General features: G+C 45.5%; 1 protein-coding gene across 2 annotated transcripts in view; it reads left to right on the plus strand.

Annotated features, from left to right (window-relative positions):
- LOC135829398 (mucin-3B-like) overlaps window positions 1–22,050 on the plus strand; it is a gene marked incomplete at its 5' end in the record, with an annotated part of 156,468 nt that overhangs the window by 120,612 nt on the left and 13,806 nt on the right. For both annotated transcript variants that reach the window (XM_065341805.1, XM_065341806.1), the window contains 15 exon segments: window positions 1,508–1,670; window positions 2,293–2,607; window positions 6,029–6,150; window positions 6,930–7,101; window positions 10,048–10,380; window positions 12,116–12,277; window positions 12,643–12,786; window positions 13,740–13,854; window positions 14,884–15,065; window positions 15,412–15,548; window positions 16,229–16,415; window positions 17,775–17,881; window positions 18,321–18,552; window positions 20,273–20,379; window positions 21,488–21,680. In XM_065341805.1, coding sequence (XP_065197877.1) covers window positions 1,508–1,670; window positions 2,293–2,607; window positions 6,029–6,150; window positions 6,930–7,101; window positions 10,048–10,380; window positions 12,116–12,277; window positions 12,643–12,786; window positions 13,740–13,854; window positions 14,884–15,065; window positions 15,412–15,548; window positions 16,229–16,415; window positions 17,775–17,881; window positions 18,321–18,552; window positions 20,273–20,379; window positions 21,488–21,680 — 2,671 coding nt within the window.

Here is a 22,050-nt window from a genome sequence, read left to right on the forward strand (position 1 = left end):
AGAGAGCGGAGTCCTCTGTTTCGATACAGTGCTCAATGGGGGAGCAGAGCAGTAGCACACGAGTCACAGAGGACCACGCGTCTGTTTCAGATAACTGTGTCAGTTGTCTGAAGATTGCCATCTGGCATGAAACTATTAGTTACAGCAAACCAGACGCGTGGTACAGTACTACTCTGTGACTCGTGTAACTCTGAACCATATACGTTTCTGATGGGGAAGTACCAGAGACTTGGCATATCACGTCAGTATTTCAACAAAATTGGCAAAAGAGTAGTCATACTTCCACTAAATCTCGCCCATAGGGTGTCTGATAGAGCGAGGTGCCCGTAACCCTGCGGTCACGATAAGAAAGGTGTGAGTGTATAAGTACAGCCATGACTACTGTTGTTCGTTTTGAATTCTGTATTCTCACGATGGCACCATCGCCAATAAGAGATACGTTTATGAGAAGGTGGGATGCTGTGGGTGGGACGGTGGGTTTTGCAGTTGGAAAGTGATTTACATCACTTTGAATTTTACAAGTATGGGAGAGGGTGAGCGCTGCAGGAGCAGATTGAGTTAATCAGCAGTGAGTAGATTTCTTGTTTGAAGGCAGGTCGGGAGGAGACGTCACGAATGCTAGCAGGGAGGGCATTCTAGCATTCTAGGGATTTGTACATTGGGGAGTGGGGAGTCTTTACAGCGATCGGTTCTGGTGGATGGGAGGTGCCAAGTGTGTACGTGTCGAAGGCTATACTGGGCCGTAACTTGAGCGGGGGTGTTGAGCATGAGTATATGTTGTGGGGCATATTGGTATTCTATGGAGTGTGCGAGAAGGGTGAGCTTCACTTTGCGGCGAGAGAACATTGTCGGCCATTTGAGCTGATGGAGCAGTGTTGAATGATTCAGAGGAGTGTAGAGGGCGAGACAGAGGCAAATTCTGGCCGCCTTGCGCTGGATTCGCTCAAGACGGTCAAGGGCTGTGATTTAGAGCGGGGTAACAGCAATCTTCTTCTTGTTGTTTCAAATCTTTATTCTCACGATAGCCAGTGGCCAATAAGAGATAATAGTGTAAGAAATTTTTGTTGTTGTTTTGTTGTGCTTTTATTTATAGTCGTTCAACCAAACAGGCAATGGTGCCTTCTCACAAGGAGACGACTTAGAAGAGGAGAGGGCAGAAAGACAATGGGAAGGGGAGAAAAAACAGGCACGGAAGGGAGATAGAATGGAGAGGATAATGTAGTATCGATTAAGAAGCAGGAGTAAAATCCAGACCTTTGGCACAGTTCAAAAGCGGTTAAGGAGTTTGGGAGAATAAGGAGGTCTTGCGAGCGCAATGCATCACGCACTAGTATGCAATGGGGGATAGCTGTGAGTATGCTTTGCTGGATTAGTCAGTGGGGCACGTCCAATGATTTTTGTTCTGAGCAGAAAGTTCACACTTGGTCAAATTTTTTCATTAAAATGAGTTCCATTTCTAACATACACCATTGCAAATGTTCTCACTCCTATTCCACACTATTTGCAGACCAACAATGCCTCTTGGAGTTCCAGAGCAGCATCTCTTTTGTCCGCAGACCGTTTAACTTTGACAATATCACGCATCCACCATTCAGATGCTGGCGACTATACAGCCTGTCTGATCAATGCTGCCGGCTCTGTTTGCACCACATTTACTATTCTATACGAAGGTAATTTTATTTCTAGGAATTGCGTTAAATTTATGTGTGCCTTGATGCCTAAAACGACACACAAGAATAGGAACCCATCTTCCCTCTTCACCCTGCATATGTGCTATGCTGTTCACTGATTTCGAAAGTCGTGCAGCAACCACCTATACCAGTGCATTGTGCAGTATTTGTTGGTCCTGGACTGCACCTAGTCTAGCGCTACCTGATGTATGCGATCGTTTCTCACTCCAGGAGCATTGCAGATGCAGAAAATAAGGCAGCTTGGTGTCTTTTCGTGTGTGTGTGTGTGTGTGTGTGTGTGTGTGTGTGTGTGTGTGTGTGTGTGTGTGTGTGCGTGTGTGTGTGCGTGTGTCCCTTGTCCTCACCCACTTACTGAGGTGTGGTGAGCCCATAAGTGGGATCATTTCAAGTCCACTCTAGTTTGGGGATTTCAGGGGGTGTCGGCCGTTGGGTGGTTCAATGGCCAATTGAGTCATCTTTCCAAGATTCCTTTTGAGTCTCTCTCCCCTCTCCCGGGGAGACCCACGTGACCAGTTTTGGCAGTGAGCAAGTACACCTAAGTACAAGTACAAGTGTGTGTGTGTGTGTGTATATATGTGTGTGTGTTTTTTTCCTTTCTCAGAACCGCCTCAGATTGTCATTGCACCAGTACTGGTGCGCGTCAATGAAAACGCACGAGCAATATTCAGTTGTAGTGTTAGTGGCAATCCTGCTCCCGTTGTTACTTGGTCTTACAATGGAACAATGCTAGCGGGGTCATTATCAACGCCGGAACCATTCACCAATGCAGCCATCACTGCACGTGGTAGTTTAGGCACGAAATCTACGCTGACACTTCCTGCAGTTACTAACCAGAACAACCAAGGAATGTACACATGTACTGCTAACAATATACATGCTCCTGATGCGATTGCCTCAGCTGACCTGAAGATATTCGGTAAGACCGACAACTCTGCCTTGTTCATAATCTCTGAATAGGGTACTTACTACTTACTGGTTAGTGAGGGTTGACACTAGGTCTGGTTGTAAAGTTTAAAAAAAGGCGTTATGAATCTACATTCTCGTTGTGGCCAGTGGCCAAGAAGAGGGAAGTGGAGCTTTGTGAGCTTTTATAAAAGTCTGACTTGGCAACTCATGCATAGAAGTATTTACGGTGTCCAGTACATGCCAGGTCAAAGCGCCCACAGTTGTGAATAACGAACGTAGCAGTAGTTCTAGTATTTATTACTTTACTTGGGTATACCCAAGGGCCTATGACTTTCTCACAGGGTACCGAAGGAGAAATTGCAAGCAGCTAGCGCAAATGGCAGGCAAGGTATGCTGGGATCGTATGATAGCGAGTAGTGCATCTAAAAAGTATTGTAACAAGCCATGCGCACCGTCAATTGAGAGGCCGCTGGGATTTGTGGTGGAGTGGTACATCCAGCGCTTTCGAAGCAAAAGGTACTTAGCGTTTTATTTCCCGTCGGCCAGGGCAACGACAGCCTTTTAGTCACCAATGTTGAACAAATCGCCTTTTCAACTGAAAGCGGTTCAAAAATTGTGAGCAACATGGGCTTGGTGTGGTGCGCTGCAATAGAGTACCGCCAAGCGCCGTCAGGGCTGTGTTTGCGTGCTGGCCGTAATCCCTTCCATCAGTCTTCAATAGAGTGACTGTCCCTCCCTCCCCTCTGACCTTGTCCGTGCTGTGTGACCTGGCTTTCCCTACGACCTTGTGTCAGTCTTACCCTCTTTTTTTGTCTTGCTTCTTCTACAGTCATCATGTGTCTGCCCCCCCCCCCCCCCCCTCTTGTCTAAGCAGATAAGCATGGCCAATAAAATATAACAACCCAGCAGACGTGCACATCTGTACTTTATAGCCAGCTCACTGCATATCCGAGGTGAAAATGATTGCTAAAGTGTAATGTATTTCTCAAAACGCGAAGACTCCACTGTAGCCATCCACTGTATTCATACATCTTCACTCTCCAAACGGTCTCTGGGCTACACCAATCACTAAAAGAAAAAGAGATAATAAATTTCGAAAGAAAGGTGTCAGCACCGACGCAATACACACAGTCAGGTAAGCCAATTTATTTACCGAACGTTTTCGTTCCCTTCTCATCATGGGTAAATACAGGGAATAATGAAAAAATGTCAAACACCGCAACTTATAGAGCAAAAGCATAGATTGAGAACTCACGCTATACGTGTGGAAAAAATAAAATTCAGCTGAACAAGTCAACAACAGGGTGAAGGTGAAGAAATGACTAAAACATAAGCGTGAGTTCTCAATCTATGCTTTTGCTCTATAAGTTCTATATTTGACATTTTTTCCATTATTCCCTGTACATGTATTAAATTTTTACCCATGATGAGAAGGGAACGAAAACGTTCGGTTAATAAATTGGCTTACCTGACTGTGTGTATTGCGTCGGTGCTGACACAATTTTCTTTCGAAATTGGATACGCCTCCAATTTTTCCTTAGATATTAAATTATTCGAATTTTCTATTAGCGATTAACCCTTTATGTACCAGCCATCTAATGTATGTAAGGGGCTATCGCAGCCAAAGAAGCAACCATGGTATGAGATCTAGACGACTTTTGTATATGCAAGTTGTGTTTTCCTGACTCCATATGTATCACTACACCCAGGGATGCATGGATATTGGTACAGCATGCAGTAGTATATGAAAGCCATAGGTGGAATACCAAAGATACGCGCCAATTGTGCATATTTCTGACCAACCAGGGTATCACAAAAAAATAGACTGAGAATTAGCTTGTGCTCATGTACTGGGAACATAGGGACAAAACAACCTCATAAGCGTTGTCTCAGTGCATGAAGAGCAACAACATACCAGGGATATGGTCATATTGTCACACATTTGAGGTAAAACAATTGGTTCAAAATTGCAAATTTTGAATTCTTGTGTCAGATTCGAAATCTTTATTTTTCTTCATCTACTCACATCCAGCGTAAGGTAAGTGAAAGAGAAGACAAGAAGCAGTCGCTGGCTGGTGAATTACGCCTGCCTTGACGATTTTAGGCCATCGCTACCCTCCCTCTCGCTCCTCTTTTGAGAGCGAATACTGCGATGGGATCAGCGATACAAATTTTCAATTTCGAGTCGCATTCCGTGATGATATCGCCACAGCCGATCTCTCCAATCGTCCACCACGTCTAGAAGACGTCGACATGACCTAGAACAAGCTACATCTTCGCTACAAGCAGAGAAACTGAGCGAGAACACGATCGAAACAGCGACAATTATTTGCGCTGAAAAGCATACTTTTGAACGCGTTCGTTCTCCATACTTTCAAATGGCAACCTACCCATATCATACATCAACATTTTCAGTGGGATCTCAGCTGTCGAGCGCAAAAAACCGCGGCTCGATCGGAGCTACGGCGGCGGGGAACGGCGCGCTTGATTGGAGTGCAGCGAACCGTACCATATGGTACGGTTCGAGATGGGGCTGGTACACAAAGGGTTAATGTAGCCCAGAGACCGTTTGAAGAGTGAAGGTGTATGGATAAAGTGTAATGTAGGGCCATCTAAATTGTATACACACTTTACATCCAATCATGGCTTATATCCAGCAATATGCTGAAGTTTTAAAATATCATACTTGCCAATCAAACAAATTTCCCATTAGTCTACAGGAAAACTAGGCAAGCATACCGGGAATTTGTGAAGAACTAAGGGATATAGTGCAAAACTACAAGTGTTCAAAAACAACTTTCGTGGTGTTTGAAATGCGAACTGTGACCAGTGCCAAGCACATACACACAATTCCTCTGTCGGTGTTGGAGGAATCCACGAGGTGAATCGGCAGTAGAATGCAAAACATACATCGCTAAGTTGTGTGTTTTCAAACAACAAAAACAACAACAACAACAACAACAACAACACCTTATTGGCGATGGTGCCATCGTGAGAATAGAGAATTCAAACATCAATCTGCTCCTGCAGCGCTCACCCTCTCCCATACTTGTAAAGTTCAAAGTGATGTAAATCACTTTCCAACTGTTTAACCCACAATCTCACCTTCTCATAAATGTATCTCTTATTGGCGATGGTGCCATCGTGAGAATAAAGAATTCAAACAACAACATAAATTTATCTCTTATTGGCGATGGTGCCATCGTGAAAATAAAGAATTCAAAAAAGACACAAAACGAAAAAAAGGATTGCAGGCAAAAAAAAAAGAGAAAACTGGCCAAAATTGGCGAAAACTAACCAAATAAGGGAGACAAAAGGAAACTACGAGAAGCTAGGCATGTATGTAAGGGAACTGTGTTGGTTGGGTTGGCAAATACTAGTATGTAATATAAAGGTACTGTTGCCTGTTTTTGCTTCTGTTTGACTGGCAGTACCCACCATACAGCTGACCAGCACTCAGGCCGTTAGCTCATCAGAGGGAGCCACAGCGCGGTTCATCTGCGACATGTATGGAGTTCCCACGCCAACAATATCCTGGTTCAAGGACACAACGGTGAGAAGCCCAGGTCTTTTGTCTTGCGCACCCATGTTATGTTGGAATACACCTGACAGGCTTTTGCCTAGCGCTTCTATTTTAGACCGTTCTTCCTTGAATTATAGAATCGGGCCATGGGGAGAAAGAAATTGAGACCGTGTGTTTATGTGTGCTCGTGTGCTTTCGTATGTGTTTGAGAAGGGAGGGAGCTAGAAAAGGTATACCCCCCAACACCACACACATATGTACACCTTTGACCTGTGACACGCATCGGTAGTACAATACTGGCATGCCAGCTGAGCAATGGTGTGTGTAACGCTTTTAAACCTCACTTGGCCGGCAAAAGGTTCAACCGCAAACTCACCAGACAATGTTTGCTAAGTCAGGAGGATATCGGCGACGAGAAATTTGCAGCAAAACACACACACACACACACACACACACACACACACGCCCACATACAAGCAACGGCCCATATTTTCTACATTTTTGCCGCATTTGCCAACACTTCCCAATCGCACAATCCCAACACTTTCATTCCTACAAATCAAGCTACGAAATAACACGGTTGGTATAAAGGCATCAAATGAATTCACAAGAAACATGCGATAAAGTGTGCACATGTAGGGAGCTAAACACTCCCGCACTGTAAACTGCATGTTGTGAACCCTAAGAATCCATTACATGGCTGGTGCATGAAGAAGCAGAGCAGCCCGGCTGTTTCATCATGCATTCAATTTTTGTCACATTTGAAGATGCAGACCGTATCATCCTTTGCATGCTTCTCCCGTTTTTAGCCAATATCGTCAGGTGGAGATGTGCAATTCTCAGCTGGTAATGTTGCGCTAGTAATTAGCAATCTCAAATTCAGTGACCGCGGAATGTATCAATGCGACGCTGATAACAGAGACACAGACATCTCATTGGGAGGGGAACTGCGAGGCACTAATGTAAATCTGGATGTGTACAGTAAGTTGGTGCAAAAATTGTTCTCTTTGTCTCTCTCTCTCTCTCTCTCTCTCTCTCTCTCTCTCTCTCTCTCTCGCTCTCTCTCTCTCTCTCTCTCTCTCTCTCTCTCTCGAAATCTCTCACTTAAGGTACGTTCCTAAATTCTCTCGGAAAAGTTCGGGAGCTGTTCTTATATCTTCACCGGATTTTAGGAGTCTCTCCAAAGCTCTCCAAGCGACAGAGGTGGTTGAAACTTGGAGATTCCCACGGTTTGGGATAAGCGCATGCGAACTACGGCTAAAAGCCATGTGTTTATCACTAGTGTACGCATTTCCCTTTTCGCATACGCACAATGCGTACTACATTCGTGACACTCAAGATCGCGGCCCTTTTGGCGCTTCATATTGCTTCACAATTGCAAAATATCTCCGAATTCTTCGAGACCCGTTCTAAAATTATACCAGTTTCTTCGACTTCTCTTTTCTTCTTCTCCGAGAAGCTTCAGAATATAGAACGCACCCTTATTCTCTCGCTTACTCGCTCGCTCACGCACTCGCTCTCTTCTCTCTCTCTCTCTCTCTCTTTCTCTCTCTCTCTCACTCTCTCTCTCTCTCTCTCTCTCTCTCTCTCTCTCTCTCTCTCTCTCTCTCTCTGTCTGCCGGTCTGTCTGTCTCCCTATCTCTGTGCCAAGTCTCGAACCGAAGGACACATCGCACTTTTTTTAAGAATTTCACAGGAGAACAATGTCTTGTACACCTGTCGTGTTTATGCCGCTGTCCGAGTATGAGTTCAATGTGGGTGCAAAAAGAAAGAAATATTCAAGTATTTCCTGTGTTTGTAGAAAAGAAAAAGGACCAAGGAACTAACAGTTACAAGTTACGCTATAATGCCCACTAACACCACCAGTAGCTACTAAACAATCAGCTCATCAGGGTTCTAGCCAAAGGGGGCAGGGGGGGGGGGGGGGGCAGCGCCCCCTGTGAAAAGTGCCGCCCCCTACTCATTTTCCGATTTTTGTGTTTTTTCACGCAATTCAACGAAAATACAGTCGATAGTCACTACTAGAGGGCTCATAAAGTCACATTTGTGAGGGGTGAAGTCGGGGCTCACCCCGTATGTTACATTTTGCATGGCAACACAATTTTGGACAATGAAAAAAATGGGTCATGGGGTAACTTTTTTCCCATGCCCGCCCCCCCCCCCCCCCCTACTATATTGACCTGGCTAGAACCCTGCTCATGCGATAACATTGCACAACATTGACTGAGGGTGCTGACGTTCTAGAACTAACTGGCTATCAGCTCTAGGACATCTTGGATGCGCACTCCAACAGCCTTCCAACTTGGAAGGTTCTAAGTCATTACGATTACATAGGAGGGGAAGGTGAGCGCAATCAAGACAAGCACGAGCTGAAAGTCTCAGCTGTGAAGGACGTTGGCAGATGTCCATGCATGTCGATGACGATACTGGCAAGACCATTGGACAATAGCATGACATGTTGTAGCAGACTATGGTGGTGGTCTTTTCTACATATCAAAGTCGTTCCCTCACTACTACTGGCCCTTGAAGATAGTATGTGTAGGCAGGCTGAATTGATTGATTCGTTCCAGGAACTCAACAAGTCCCCAGTCGCCAGTTGGATGGCTAAATATTACATGGCAACTTGGATCAGTGTGCGGACATAGTCGGCTTGGCTGCGTTGCTTTGTTGTGAGAAGCTGTGATCCCTCCCCATGGCCAGCAATCGAGGACGTCTGAGAGTTTTAATTTTTGTACTCCTCCGAGGTGTGATTTTTGGCGTGCTGGGCCCAGCACAAGGAAGCCATCTGCAAAAAAACTGCAGCAAATGGTTGTTGTTTGATCCTTTGGTGTAATCTTTGTTTCTAGTCGAAGCTAGTTGCTGTTTGGAGCAGAAACGCTGAAATTGACTATTTTCTGCATGTACTCATACATGTACTCATGTACTCAGGCATGCAGTCTCACTCGTATTTTAGCTCTTTTTCTGGAATGGATGCTGCTCTGCGCCCCTTGGTGAACATTTCCTGCGCTCGTGGAGCAGCTGAAAAGGACCACTGGTATGTCTGGTTCCTGGTTTGAAAGTGGAGAGTCGACTTGTGTGCCTTGAAAAAGGAGTAGAGAGCGATAGAGGTACGTCTGTTGCTTATTTTTGAGTGCTCCTCGTACATTTTTGATTGTGATAGAAATTCTCAGACCAAAGTCAGCGCGATGATGGCCGTACAGTTTTCTTGTGGATTTTTTAGTTGTTTCATCTCGTATCTATGTCAGTATCGTGATGGTGAAGTGGAGAGGGTTATTTTCTTCCCCTAGGCTTCGTTCGGCCGACTTTGCTTCGTCCTCGTTGAAAAGTGATCCTGAAAAAAAGGTCGATTCGAAAAATTATGTTGATTTTGAATGTACGTGATGACATGCGATTGCTGGCTATGCTTTTGTAGCTGGTTGCGGTGTGTATTTTGGTCAATGTTTTGACTTTGTCCGATATCCCGGGAGTGCAGGGTCTCTGGACCAAACTGTCATAATGGGTGGATGCGCTCCTCCAGGGGATAAAATGAGCCAACTTTGAGCGAAATCGAAAATTTTGCCATGTCCGATAATGTTTGGACATTACGGAGATTTTAAACTCGGATACTGAGCCAGCAATAAATGTAAAAAAGAGAAGAAGAGGAGTTTATCATCTTGTGACAGTCGTGGATAGTTGCTGCATAACTCGTTCTCATGTGTTTCTTCTCTTTTTTTACATTATGGAGATTGACTGTTTTATAATGTTTTTGAAATCAGTACTCGTGCTAGGTCTGCATCGTCAGGGAATGAAGACTGTGATAGTTAGAATATTTCTGGCACACAACGTTTTCGTAGGAGTGCAGAGTACTACTGTTGTGAAGCTGCTGGTAATACCTCTATCAGCCATGTAAAACTGATGACATTCTTATTTGCCCCTGTACCTTCACAGTTGCCCCGCGGATCACCACGGGACCGATTAGTGTTACTTTGAATGAAGATGCTTCTACCACAAGAACGTGTGTAACATACGGTCATCCAACTCCTGCAGTATCATGGGAACATGATAATGTAGCACTCCCTGCCAGTCAGGTAGTCACACGATCAACAACGCCAGCTACGTCTTCTTCTCCAGCAATATTGACAAGCACCCTGACGATTTCCACCGTCAAGTTTCCCAGCCGTGGTACATATACCTGTGTGAGCACTGTCTCTAAGGCAGGTTATGTCAACGGCAGCAGTCTTGCTGGCACTGCCACAGACTCTGCAATCATCACAGTCAACAGTAAGTGAATTGTGAGAGGTGATTGCCAGTCCCTTGCACTCACCACACGTTGTCAGTTGAGATGACGCTTTAAGTCTCACATTGAGTAGTGATGTCTCAGTATCACTGCTCCTTACATTATAATCATGTGTACGTATACTCAGTCTGTCATGCAAGAGTTCTTCTTAAACGTCTTTCCCCCTTTTAGAACTCTCCTTCAACATTCCCAGTTCACATACATGTAATTTCACCATTGAGATTTCCGTAATAGGCATCTGTTTGCCTTTGGAAAATCAATAAAATTAAAATTAAAAGTGGGAAAGACAGAAGTAACACATTATGGCTCAATACTCGATCAATCACCTGTGCGGCGAGGTGTGGTTGGCTTGTGGTGCTACCCATGTTGGACACTTAATTTAACAGGTGGGTCAAGGCAATCTCTCTGGCTCTCCAGTTTTCCAGAAATTTGCAAGCCCAGTGGCACTGACTTTTATGAAAGAGCACTATGTAGAAAGGAGAATTGCAGGCTCTGGGTGAATCTGGTAGCGATTAAAATAGAATATGGTAAAACATGTGGTACATCTATGGGACAAATTAGGACCAAGGAACTACAAGTTACGCTATAATATCCACTACCACCACCAGTTACTTTACAATCAGCTCATGCGATAACATTGCACGGCACTGACCAACGGTACTGGCATCAGTGGACATTTAAAGCATAACTTGTACATGTAGTTCCTTGGTCCTCATTTCTTCTTAAATTAATCCTTGGCTCTCCACCCGGGCCTGACTATGTATAACTATGGGTGCACTTTAATAATCACACCAGTTGCAGCCGAGAAAAGCTGTACCCGCTGACTTTTTTTTCTTTTTCGCCCCTATTGCCTAGGGCATGACTGTAGCTATCTCTTAAACTGTCAAATCCTATATAATTATAGGATTTTTTTTGAAAAATTTCCAATGATCATTACCATGCTTCTGCCCGGGATAAGTTGTGTGCCTAGATTGTATTGTAAGGTGTTAGGGCAGTGCCAGTGTTACCACTTGACTTCTAGGGCTGTTTTAGAGAGGACATGTCAGTTTTTTGTCGGAGCCCAAGGCTATATATATATAGGATTTGAGTATTCTACATTATCCAGAGTGTTGTAATGGATGCAGATGATGATAGAACTGGCAGGGAAAGTAATATAGGATGCTTAGTATGCTGAATAAGTACACAGATACCATGAATAGATGTATGTGCTTGACTGGGGAGCACTGCCACAGGTTGCAATATCTACTGATTGTAACTGTACTACAGCGGAAGCTTCATCCCGAAAATTGGCCGATAGGCTTGAAGTTTGAATTATTCCTGCTGACGTATATGGAAAACAGTTCCAAACACCTCAAAGAAACCATTTCATCAATTTTCGTAGGTTGTTTAGCGAAATCCTTTAGCTAGAAACCAAATCCGATATAGGATTTTCTGGTGACAGTTTAAGAGATAGGTAATATTTCGGTAATTTCGGTAGAGAAACCAGGCAACTAAATCCAGATTACACCTAAAGGGCACTGGAGTATGCACCGTAGGTGCAGGGAAAGCTGGCCACCTAATTCTACATTACACCTGAAACCTGGCAGGTCCCTGATACAGAAATGTTACCACACCTAAAACTACATGTTACACAGCATCTAATTTTGAGGATCCTCGCCTTCCTCTGGGCGGGTTCATGAATCTGTTTGCGTGCCTGTCTGTCTGCTTTCGTTTGCACAGTACGTCCCCGTAACGTGGTAATCTCTCCTCCAGCTAATGTCATCTTCCCCGGCGCTATCACAGTGCTGTGCCGATTCAGTGGTAATCCAGCCCCAGCTATCGTGATCACCGCTCCCGGCCTCACGCCTGCCGAAGTTCTAAGCTCCATCACAACAAGCGTAGGTGAGTGTCTGCACAGCATGTACATCTACTTGTATTACAGTACTTGTTGGGTAGACATGTTACATCCCCAAAGGACAAAAGAGTTCTGTCGGCGGATTGAGCACATGTACATGTACATGTGTGTAGTAAAATAGGATGGACCCAAACTTGGCTTGGGTCCATCACGGCCAAGATGGCGCTATCTGTAGCAACTACCTTCTGCAAAGTGGTTTAAAACCGAGAATCATCCTACATTAAGAAAAAACTGCCAACGGATTACAAGTTACCCTAGTTGTCCAACACTGGCAATTATAAGCACGATGCATCCATCAGAGTTAAATCATCCTCAAACTCCCCAATTGCTTCTTGCGTTGCCTTGTTTGCAGGTGCAGATGCTGGTACTCGACTTCCCTACAGAGAAACAACGTTGACCATTCCCGTGTCAAAGAGAAACAACAATGGTACCTACTCCTGTCAAGCCAATACACCTGCTGGTCAGCTTGTCTCCACAACAGATGTCACTGTGCTAGGTAAGACTTGCTTTGGCCCAGAGCCAGCTACCGAGGGGTGGTACGGTCGCAGGTCGTCTACTGGGCCAATCATTTCCCAGTGCCCAACGTCAGTTTCTGACACGGCACGTGATCGTTGCCCAGGTGCCCTGGCCAATAGCTGGCTCTCTTGTAGTCACACTCAGCTCATGTTGCCCAGTTCACATCATTAGGGGGAATTTGTGGTTGGTTGGGGGGGGGGGGGTAGACAGTTCAACATTTTGACTCCTTGTGTAAGAAGTTAGATCAAGCACACCTATTGTCGGTCATGATGGCTGAGATCTTGCTCCTGGACGCATCCGTTGGGCCCTACGACCCTCGGGTTGCCTTCTCGGGAAGGCTTTGCCGTTATGACCGCCAGGGTGTGCTGGATTGCATAGATTATGAATAGATACCTCAGTGTAAGTCTCCGCATTGTATCAGGGGTTTTCAGCAAGTCAACATTTTGCTAACAAGAGATATAAAGATCGCACTACAGTCCGAATTGGGTGAAAAGAACAGAGGGAGAATCTCTAGCAAGGAGTGGGCGAGGATAGCGTATTATTACTTCCACATGAAAGATTGCACATTGAACAACCTATGAACACTGGAACGGGTAAAACAAAAACTGGTACAGCCATGGCAGTACCCACCATACCGATGGGGCCCTGCTTGCTGTAAATATAGCATGTGTCCCTTCCCATTCTGCCAGACACCAGTATTTGCATCTTCCATCAGGGTTTTTTAGTTTGTATCAGGATGACGTTTATATACTCTAGCTCACCAGTTTGTGTGCGCATGCGTGCGTGCGTGCGTGCGTGTGTGTGTGTGTGTGTGTGTGTGTGTGTGTGTGTGTGTGTGTATGTGGCCAATAGTTGAGAGGGCCCACCATGTGCTCACTTACCTCTTCTGTTTGCTTTTCTCTGTGATCTCCGGCGTTGCCTTTGTGAATGCAGAGAAGCCTGACGCTCCAGCCCAGCTTACACTTTTTAGTAACACACCGAACTTCATTGAGGTTGAATGGGTGGAACCCACCATCAACAATGCTCCTATCACGATCTACGAAATAGAGTACGTGTTCACCTTTTTTGTTTAGAAGATTGCTAACTTTGGTACGGTGTACGCTGGTATTTGAATGCTTGGTGAAGAGAAATCTGAACACCGCTCTGCACGGTATAGATGATCTTCTGACAGGAATAGGAGGCCATGTGAAACCGTGTGTTCAGTGCATCAGCACCGATGTTTTATTCGCGCAGTCGTAGGTGTTCTGTATGCGTCTAACTGGTATAGTGTATAAGGAGCTGCCGTCCCTGGAACACCAGTACATTCTACTTTGGGCTAGTTGCACGCTTGGTGTTGGATCCGATTTACGTCAAACATGCGGCATGCAGATACTGTACGCGTACGCAAAACTGTCACATGCCATCCCGTAGGGAAAGGTGTATGGCTTATCACATGTACGTTGTATGGTGACTTCTACGGCACATGTTGATTTCAGAATATAGGCGGACATCTAGCCTAATGTCTTCACTGGGCCTTTTTTATTTGGCATGTCTACTGGTGAAATGTGTCAATTTCCGCACAGTATCTTTGTACTAACCAAACACAGCACGGCATGATTCGTTTAGTGCCAGGCAAGTACGAGGAACAATTACTACGTTTCTTCCATATCCTTTCAACACATTTCCCTGAGTAGTAAATCATGCTCGAACGTGAGTCGCGCCACTTCTCTGGCCTTGCTATTTAGTGCAAACGGCTTTGACTTACATTCGGAGAAATTTGTATCGTTTCCGGAGTATAAGCCGCACTTTAAACATTCTTAATCCATCCCCAAAAAGTCAAATGAAATATGATGTGCAGGGATCCGGGGTAGATGTCTGTATTTCATGACAAACCAATCTGGGTGAGGCTTTTATACTCCGGGAAATACGGAAACTATATCCTGTTCCACCTTGCATGTAAGGAGAGTCTGTCCACCTGGCTTTGACTACTCCGTGGACAGAGGAACCGTTCATCACCCCCCTTTACAGGCATTATTGACTTGAAAATATCATAGATGTAAAAGGCCTCCTTCATGGTCATGTGATCTCTTCACTCCAGGTTTTCTTATGATAACTGTTTGAGGCAGACCATTACTAACGTAACCCAAATTCCGGCCGATAACCGGAAGGCAACGATTGGTGTGGAGCCAAGCCAGAACTATGCTGTCCGCATTCGTGCTACTAATAACATCGGCACTGGAGACTACAGTACGCCGCTCTCTGTGAAAACTGTGGAATACAGTACGTACCCATATATCTCCTTTGCTTGTGTCTTGCAAGAACGTCTGTGATGGTCCTTGGGTCATTTGTAACATGTTTTGCTTTAGTGATGGTCTAAGTTTTGCGACAATTCTGATTTTTAAACCTCAGTTCAGCAAGGAATGTACTGACCCGTGACTGGAGGCCTTGGCGACTTAGTCTGTCTTCACCAAATCGATTTGATTGGAAAGTGGTAAAGATATCATAGCCAAAATTGCCTGCCTCACCGAATAGGTCAAGTAGCAAGTAGGCTTGTCTGTACTTAGAGTCAACAAGACTTCACTGAAAACAGCATTTCTTTGATTATTGTTTGCTTCGCTTTGCACAGACCCAGAGGCTCCGCCGCAAAATGTGGCTGTTCAGAAGCTCACCTCTGACAGTGCGATCATCTCCTGGTCACCGATTCCATGCACAGAACAGAATGGCATAATCACTGCATACGAAGTCGAATACAACCTCACAATGGTATGCTTTTCATGTGTGTGTGTGTGTGTGTGTGTGTGTGTGTGTGTGTGTGTGTGTGTGTGTGTGCATGTGCGTGCGTGCGTGCGTGTGTGTGCGTGTGTGAGAGAGGGGGGGGGGGGGTATGAGAGAAAACATTGATGTGTTTATTTCCATGTGCACTTGATACATTTTCAGTGGCGTCAACTCTAATCTGGAATGCATGCTCACATATGGAATGCAAGGAGACCTTTCAAATCGTCGTGTTGTACAATTATGCTGTTCTGGTATCCTTTTCAATTTGTTCCCTAGTTGCTGCATGCATGTATTTGCGAGAGGCTATCGGATCAACCATTGTCTGTGAAAAAGACTACATCAATCATCACAAGCTTTAAATGGAGGTCGCGATTTTCCAGTACTACAGCAGATGAGGATCGTGAAATGACTTAGTGCAATCTCTCCAGCCTTTAGCAAGATTAATGACAACTGCCCCGAAAATTACCAAGTGAAGACGATTTTTGTTGAATATCGTATCTCGGATGTTGCCCATCTACGATCGCCGAAGTTGCTGCCTCTATACCTCTCTGCTACAATTTTGTACTCATCATGTTGCATACGTTTATAACCACTGTACTGAAAGGGTGTATGCATAGGATTTACGCACCGTGTTCATTTTCCAACTTGTCAAAAACCCTGCTTTACAGGTTCATGGCACTGATCACCGCCTTCAGAATACAAACGGCACTGTGCCTGTCCTGTCTGGCACGACGTACATGTCTACTATCTCCGGATTGGACGCCTACACCACGTACAATTTCCGTGTCAGAGGTGCAACAGCGCATGGATTTGGCCCCTACAGTGATTTTGTCACCAACAGAACACTAACAGACAGTAAGTATCCGCTCTCCGATACGCCGCTGTTGCTGCCGGGTATCAATAGCCACGTATGCCATTACACTGAACGCTTTTACACAGTCTAACAGGATCTTTTGAAGGCAGATATTCTAGTTTCCGGCTTGTTTTCCAAGTAGCCCAACCAATTGGCCACTACTAACTATGTCAGTAGCTAGTGAACAGTAGGAGCACCTTATGTGAGAGATCTATGGATGTGTTTCTTCAGAATTCCCAAACTCCATTGCAGCGTATTTCTTGCACTTGAAAACACCGCCATTCCGGCAACAGGCTCTCAGCTGCACCAAATAAATAACTTTGTGTCACCACGATGTGTTAGTTCTAGAACATTCATCTGCCTGCATTATTCGTCTCTATATTTCGTGTTTTTGCCTCCCCTTCCTCAATGCCCTGATGATGCCCAATGGGCGAAATATTGGCAAAGTTATTTATTTGGTGCAGCTGAGAGCCTGTTGCCGGAATGGCGGTATCTATGGATGTGACGAAATTTAATGAGAATGGCTCTGGCATCATGCGGCAAGGCTAGTCCTCTTTCCTGCGCCGTTCACGCATCATAGCAGCGAGCGGAGCTACAGCAGGCGCAACGGCAGTCCCGTGAATAGTAACTGGTATACGGCGAAATATGCTGCACATGAAATAGGGATATATCCCAATGCTTCATTTCCTACCAATTTTATGCGCTGTGGGTAAAGCTGAAAGCCCACTATGGAAGCAGGTAGACTTTGGTCATGCTCCCGGCCCTGGAATATGCTAAATTTCAGAGACCACGCTCTGTGTGCCAATCTTTTGCTGCCCGTGGCTTACTTAGGGCGCGTTTGGTTGGTACGAACTAGAACAGGATTCACCCGAACAGCGCGTTTGGTTGGGACTGCACCTGTTCTGGGTCGGCCAGAACATGTTCTGCTTGCTCCGGCCTCGAGGCTGAGCAGACCGAGCAGTTTCACTTTTTCACAGTGAAACCTGGCGGGAACATCGATTTTGGTCCCAAATGATCACGTGCATACGCTTTTGGGTTGGACTCGTCGTACCGTACAAAGTGACCATGGTGACCCATACACATTTTGAAGAATGCACCAAATTTCACACGAAAATGTGTTCTGTTTCTGGGGTACCGTTTGGTTGGCATGAGGCTGCTCCATGTGCACCAGCTGTTCGATCCTGTTCTAGATCGTACCAACCAAACGCACCCTTAGTCCTTGGTGTGTGCTACGTGTGCATTTGCATTCGTGTATGCGTCCGTGTGTGCGCGTGTGCTTGTGCATGTGTGCACGTGTGCTTGTGCGTGTGTGTGCGCGCGCGTGCGTGTCTGCGTTCTTGTTTGTTTGTGCTAATCAACAGTCCCACTTGCTCCCCAAAACGTTGTTGTCGACACTGCCAGCTCCATTTCTCTGAACGTCTCTTGGACTGAACCCATTGATTTCAATGGTGTACCAACTGGCTATATTGTAAGTTCCATTATAATCAGTCTTAGTCAGAAGTCAGTGTCTTACATATACAAGGAGAGGGGAGGGACAGCTAACTGCAATAATATACATATCTATTCTACCCATTGCTGTTTAGAATAGTTTGGCAAGGATTGCAAGTGAGTGTTACTACAGACTTAAACTGATCTGTGGCGATTTTGTATACTAAACTGGTCCATATTTTTTCTTCCTCTCTTTGGTGCTATACATAGTACAGATGGCTGTGGTGTGTGTGTGTGTGTGTGTATTTATGTGTGTGTGTGTCTCTGTGTGTGTGTGTGTGTGTGTGTGTGTGTGGTGTGTGTGTGTGTGTGTGTGTGTGTGTGTGTGTGTGTGTGTGTGTGCGCGCGCACGTGCATGTGTCTGCATGTGTCTGCATGTGTCTGCATGTGTCTGCATATGTGTGTATACTATACACTAGGTGTATTACAATGCGTCTGGCACAGACGCTAACACTGAGTACAACGGCCTTGAGCTGCAAAGTGAGAACAGCAACATTTTCTACGGAAACGTCACATTGCCAGCCAACAACTTCAGCATCGTGCTGAACAACCTTCTTAACTTCACAAACTACACGGTCTACGTCGAGGCTCTAACGTCAGCTGGAGCAGGTGATCACTCGTCTGAATTGACCACGGCCACGGATGAGAATGGTATGTAAACAATTGTCATTGTGAAGTGATGCCTCCGTTATCATTACATCGACACTGTTTTTAATGCACTTACCAAACAATGGCATGTGCAGCACCCTGCCAGAATAGGATTTGAGGGCCTATCTGCATGCATTGTCATTTCCCGAACCCATGACTAAGTGGGACTATTGTCTTTTATAAGCCTCGCCAGAAGTGTTTGTAAACTGGTTGAAGTGTAATGCTCCTGAACTCCACAGAGCCCACTACAAAGGCAGGGTACAGAACGAAAACAGGCAATGTCTAGCCACGTTTATAGCAGGCATGTGTGCCTCCTGCTGTTTTCCTTCCATAGCTCATCGGTTATATTCGAGTAGGGTAATGGTAGTAAAGATACACCTGGTGCAATAGAGGTAAAGATGCCATCTGACCCACGCAATGCTCTCTACGCTGCAAGATGCTGGCAATAATAAGCGTTCATTCGCTCACCACCATCATCAGTTTGTGCATGGTGCGTTGTTGATGCATGGCTTGTGATATTAGCAAAGCAGGGTTATGATGGAGGAAAGAAAGCTGTTATACCCTACAAAAAGCATCTCAGACACTGCGAAAGAGAAGAACAGGTGGAGATCAAGTCCGGCGGGCATCACTCGGCACTTCGGGACAATTTTGGCCACCTTCTTTTCAAGCTTTCACCCACTTCCAGTCATCGCAGAGAACGATGAAGTACACCATCGTGATCAGGAGCTGATACAAGATGAGACAACAAAAAGTTTTGGTTTAATACAGTTCCCCCCTTTAAGTGCCTACAATTCTCATTGTTGTGTACCATACACTCAAAGGTTCCAGGAACTGAGACCGACCAGTATGTATTTACATGGCACGAACGATTACAGAGGATATGCAAGATAGAAAAGGAGACGAAAGAAGTAACAAGTATATGACTGTGTATTGAAGCAAAGAGAGAAGAACAACTGAAAGGGAAACACAGGAAAAACGGACTGTCAAAGCACAAGCGCCAAAAATGTAGCCAGATCGATACTCGATCGCGCCCGGGTACAGTTCGTACAGTCCGAGTAGCCAAATTAGTACCTCACGACGTCACTAAACTAAACACAAAAAAATACGCCGTGCGTGCACTCAAGAAATTCAAACTACGAGTGCGAAGCGAATAAAGGAACGTAACTACGTCGTGAAATAGTGCACCAGAGCAGTATGCTGACGAATCCAACATGGATGCTACAAATCTGGGCAAATGCCTAACACAACGATCAAGGATACTACAAAGCAAGTTACGTAGACACAGGTAAGACAAGTCAAATACAAATCAATACATTGAATGCTCAAGAAAGAATTCAAACAAATCAAGCATAGCATAGCCTAGAAGCACCTAGCCAGGGAATCAAGTCGGAGTTACAGTCATGACGAGATCTGGCACCCATTCACTGAAGACCTTTCCCATGACAACGCCATTCACAACACTCATGCAGCGCCTGCTCCCCACCCAAATGGGGCAACGGGCACTGAGATGGCGTTGGTGGTAAATAGTAATGCAACTGTCTTCAGTACTTGTTACAAGTTGTGACATAGCGCACACTTGTGGGCTGCCCAAGATCCACTACCCTTCCGAGATGTGCTGTGCATCTCAAAAGAGTCCAGTAATTTTCCAGTATTGTCGTTCTCAGGTTGTATGCCGTGCCAACAATGGGTCGTTCCTTCTGATGTGTTCTTTTCCCATGTCCAGTGCCCGGCGCACCAATCAATGTGGAATTGTCCATGAACTTGCAGAATGAGGTGCGCGCGACGTGGAATCCTCCACCGAATCCGTACGGCATCTTGACTGGTTACCGGGTGAGTTATGATAGCTGAACTTTGCATGTAGAAGCAGCAGAGCATGTATGCGTACCCACACAAACACACACACACACACACACACACACACACACACACGCACACACACACATACATATGTGGTAGATTTGGTGTCACGTGTTTGTTTCGTCTTGGTCGCTGTGGACACGCGTCATTGGTTGGTGGTGTTGTGCGCATGCGCGAAACTGTGTGAGCTAGTCTTTGGTCTGTCGTCTTGTCAAGATGTAGTCGTTTTCCGTGTTCTTGTTTATTCGTCAATAAAAAGAGTGTAAAAAGGCAGTCCAGTGGTGGCGGTTGAGCTGATGCAGTGATGGAGAAGTAATGTTAGACGAACAACTACAACACATACACACACACACGCACACACACACACACACACACACACACACACACACACACACACACACACACACACACACACGTTGGAACTGGACTTTCTCTTCCTACTCCCAGCCCTGTCCCATCTCCACACTTAGAGAAGACGACGAGATAGTTCCATTTGAGACATCAGTTAATTACTACACGATGAAGGATACACAACTGGACACGACGAACTCAAGACAAAGACTACTTTTCACACCACGGTAACACACGCCTGCACCAACACCACAGACACCTGAAGTGCGCAAAATAACGTACTACAACACGCACACGCACACGGCTGTTCTCAGTTTTTTTTTAAATCTCTATCTACACTTCCATCTGTGGTCTTTTATTTTAACTTGGTGCCATGGTCAGCTGCTGCTATCTTGTTTTCTTCTGTGGCAGTGGACAGAGTGGGTAAGGGAGGGGGAGGGGGGGAGGGGGGGGGGGCGTTATAGGTGTGAAAGTACCCACTTGCCCAAAGTGTATTCCCTCTCCCTGGACAACTGGTAGCGTGTACTGTCCATGTCCTACGGCTGGCCCGCTATTTGAGGACTCTGTCTGAACTGACTCCCGTATCTATGCGCATCGTGACAAGTGTTCCCAAAGCCTTGCTATCTACATGTACGAGATGTGGTGACTATTGTCCCACTGACATCACATTAAACCTTGGTTTGGCCATCAGATTCACTGCCACTGACTTGCGCTTTCCTGTTGTTCACAGCTTGAGCTTGCTGGTGATTCGCGTCACACTGCCGCAACGAGCACAGAAAATGTCAGCGTGGACTTTGACGTCAACCAGTACAACTTCACGGATGTCGCAGCTGGCTTCGACTATACAGTCACTGTGCTGGCAGCAACCATCAAGGGGTATGGTGCTCCTTCTGCGGACACATTTGGCAGGACGGTTGCTGGCCGTAAGTCTGTCAGTCCACGCGCATGCACACACACACACACACACACACACACACACAACACACACACACACACAACACACACACACACACACACACACCTTTGACCTTGACCTTTGACCTCACACACACACACACACACACACACACACACACACACACACACACACATATACATACACACACACACATATACATACACACACACACATACACACACACACACACACACACACACACACACACACAACACATACACACAACACACACACACACAACACACAACACATACATACATACACACACACACACACACGTACACACAGTACAATGAAATTTAGCTTTGTAAATTCTTGAGCTGCTTTACGTGCGC

Source organism: Sycon ciliatum, chromosome 13 (assembly GCF_964019385.1).
Source record: "Sycon ciliatum chromosome 13, ocSycCili1.1, whole genome shotgun sequence".
NCBI classification, from domain to species: Eukaryota; Metazoa; Porifera; class Calcarea; order Leucosolenida; family Sycettidae; genus Sycon; species Sycon ciliatum.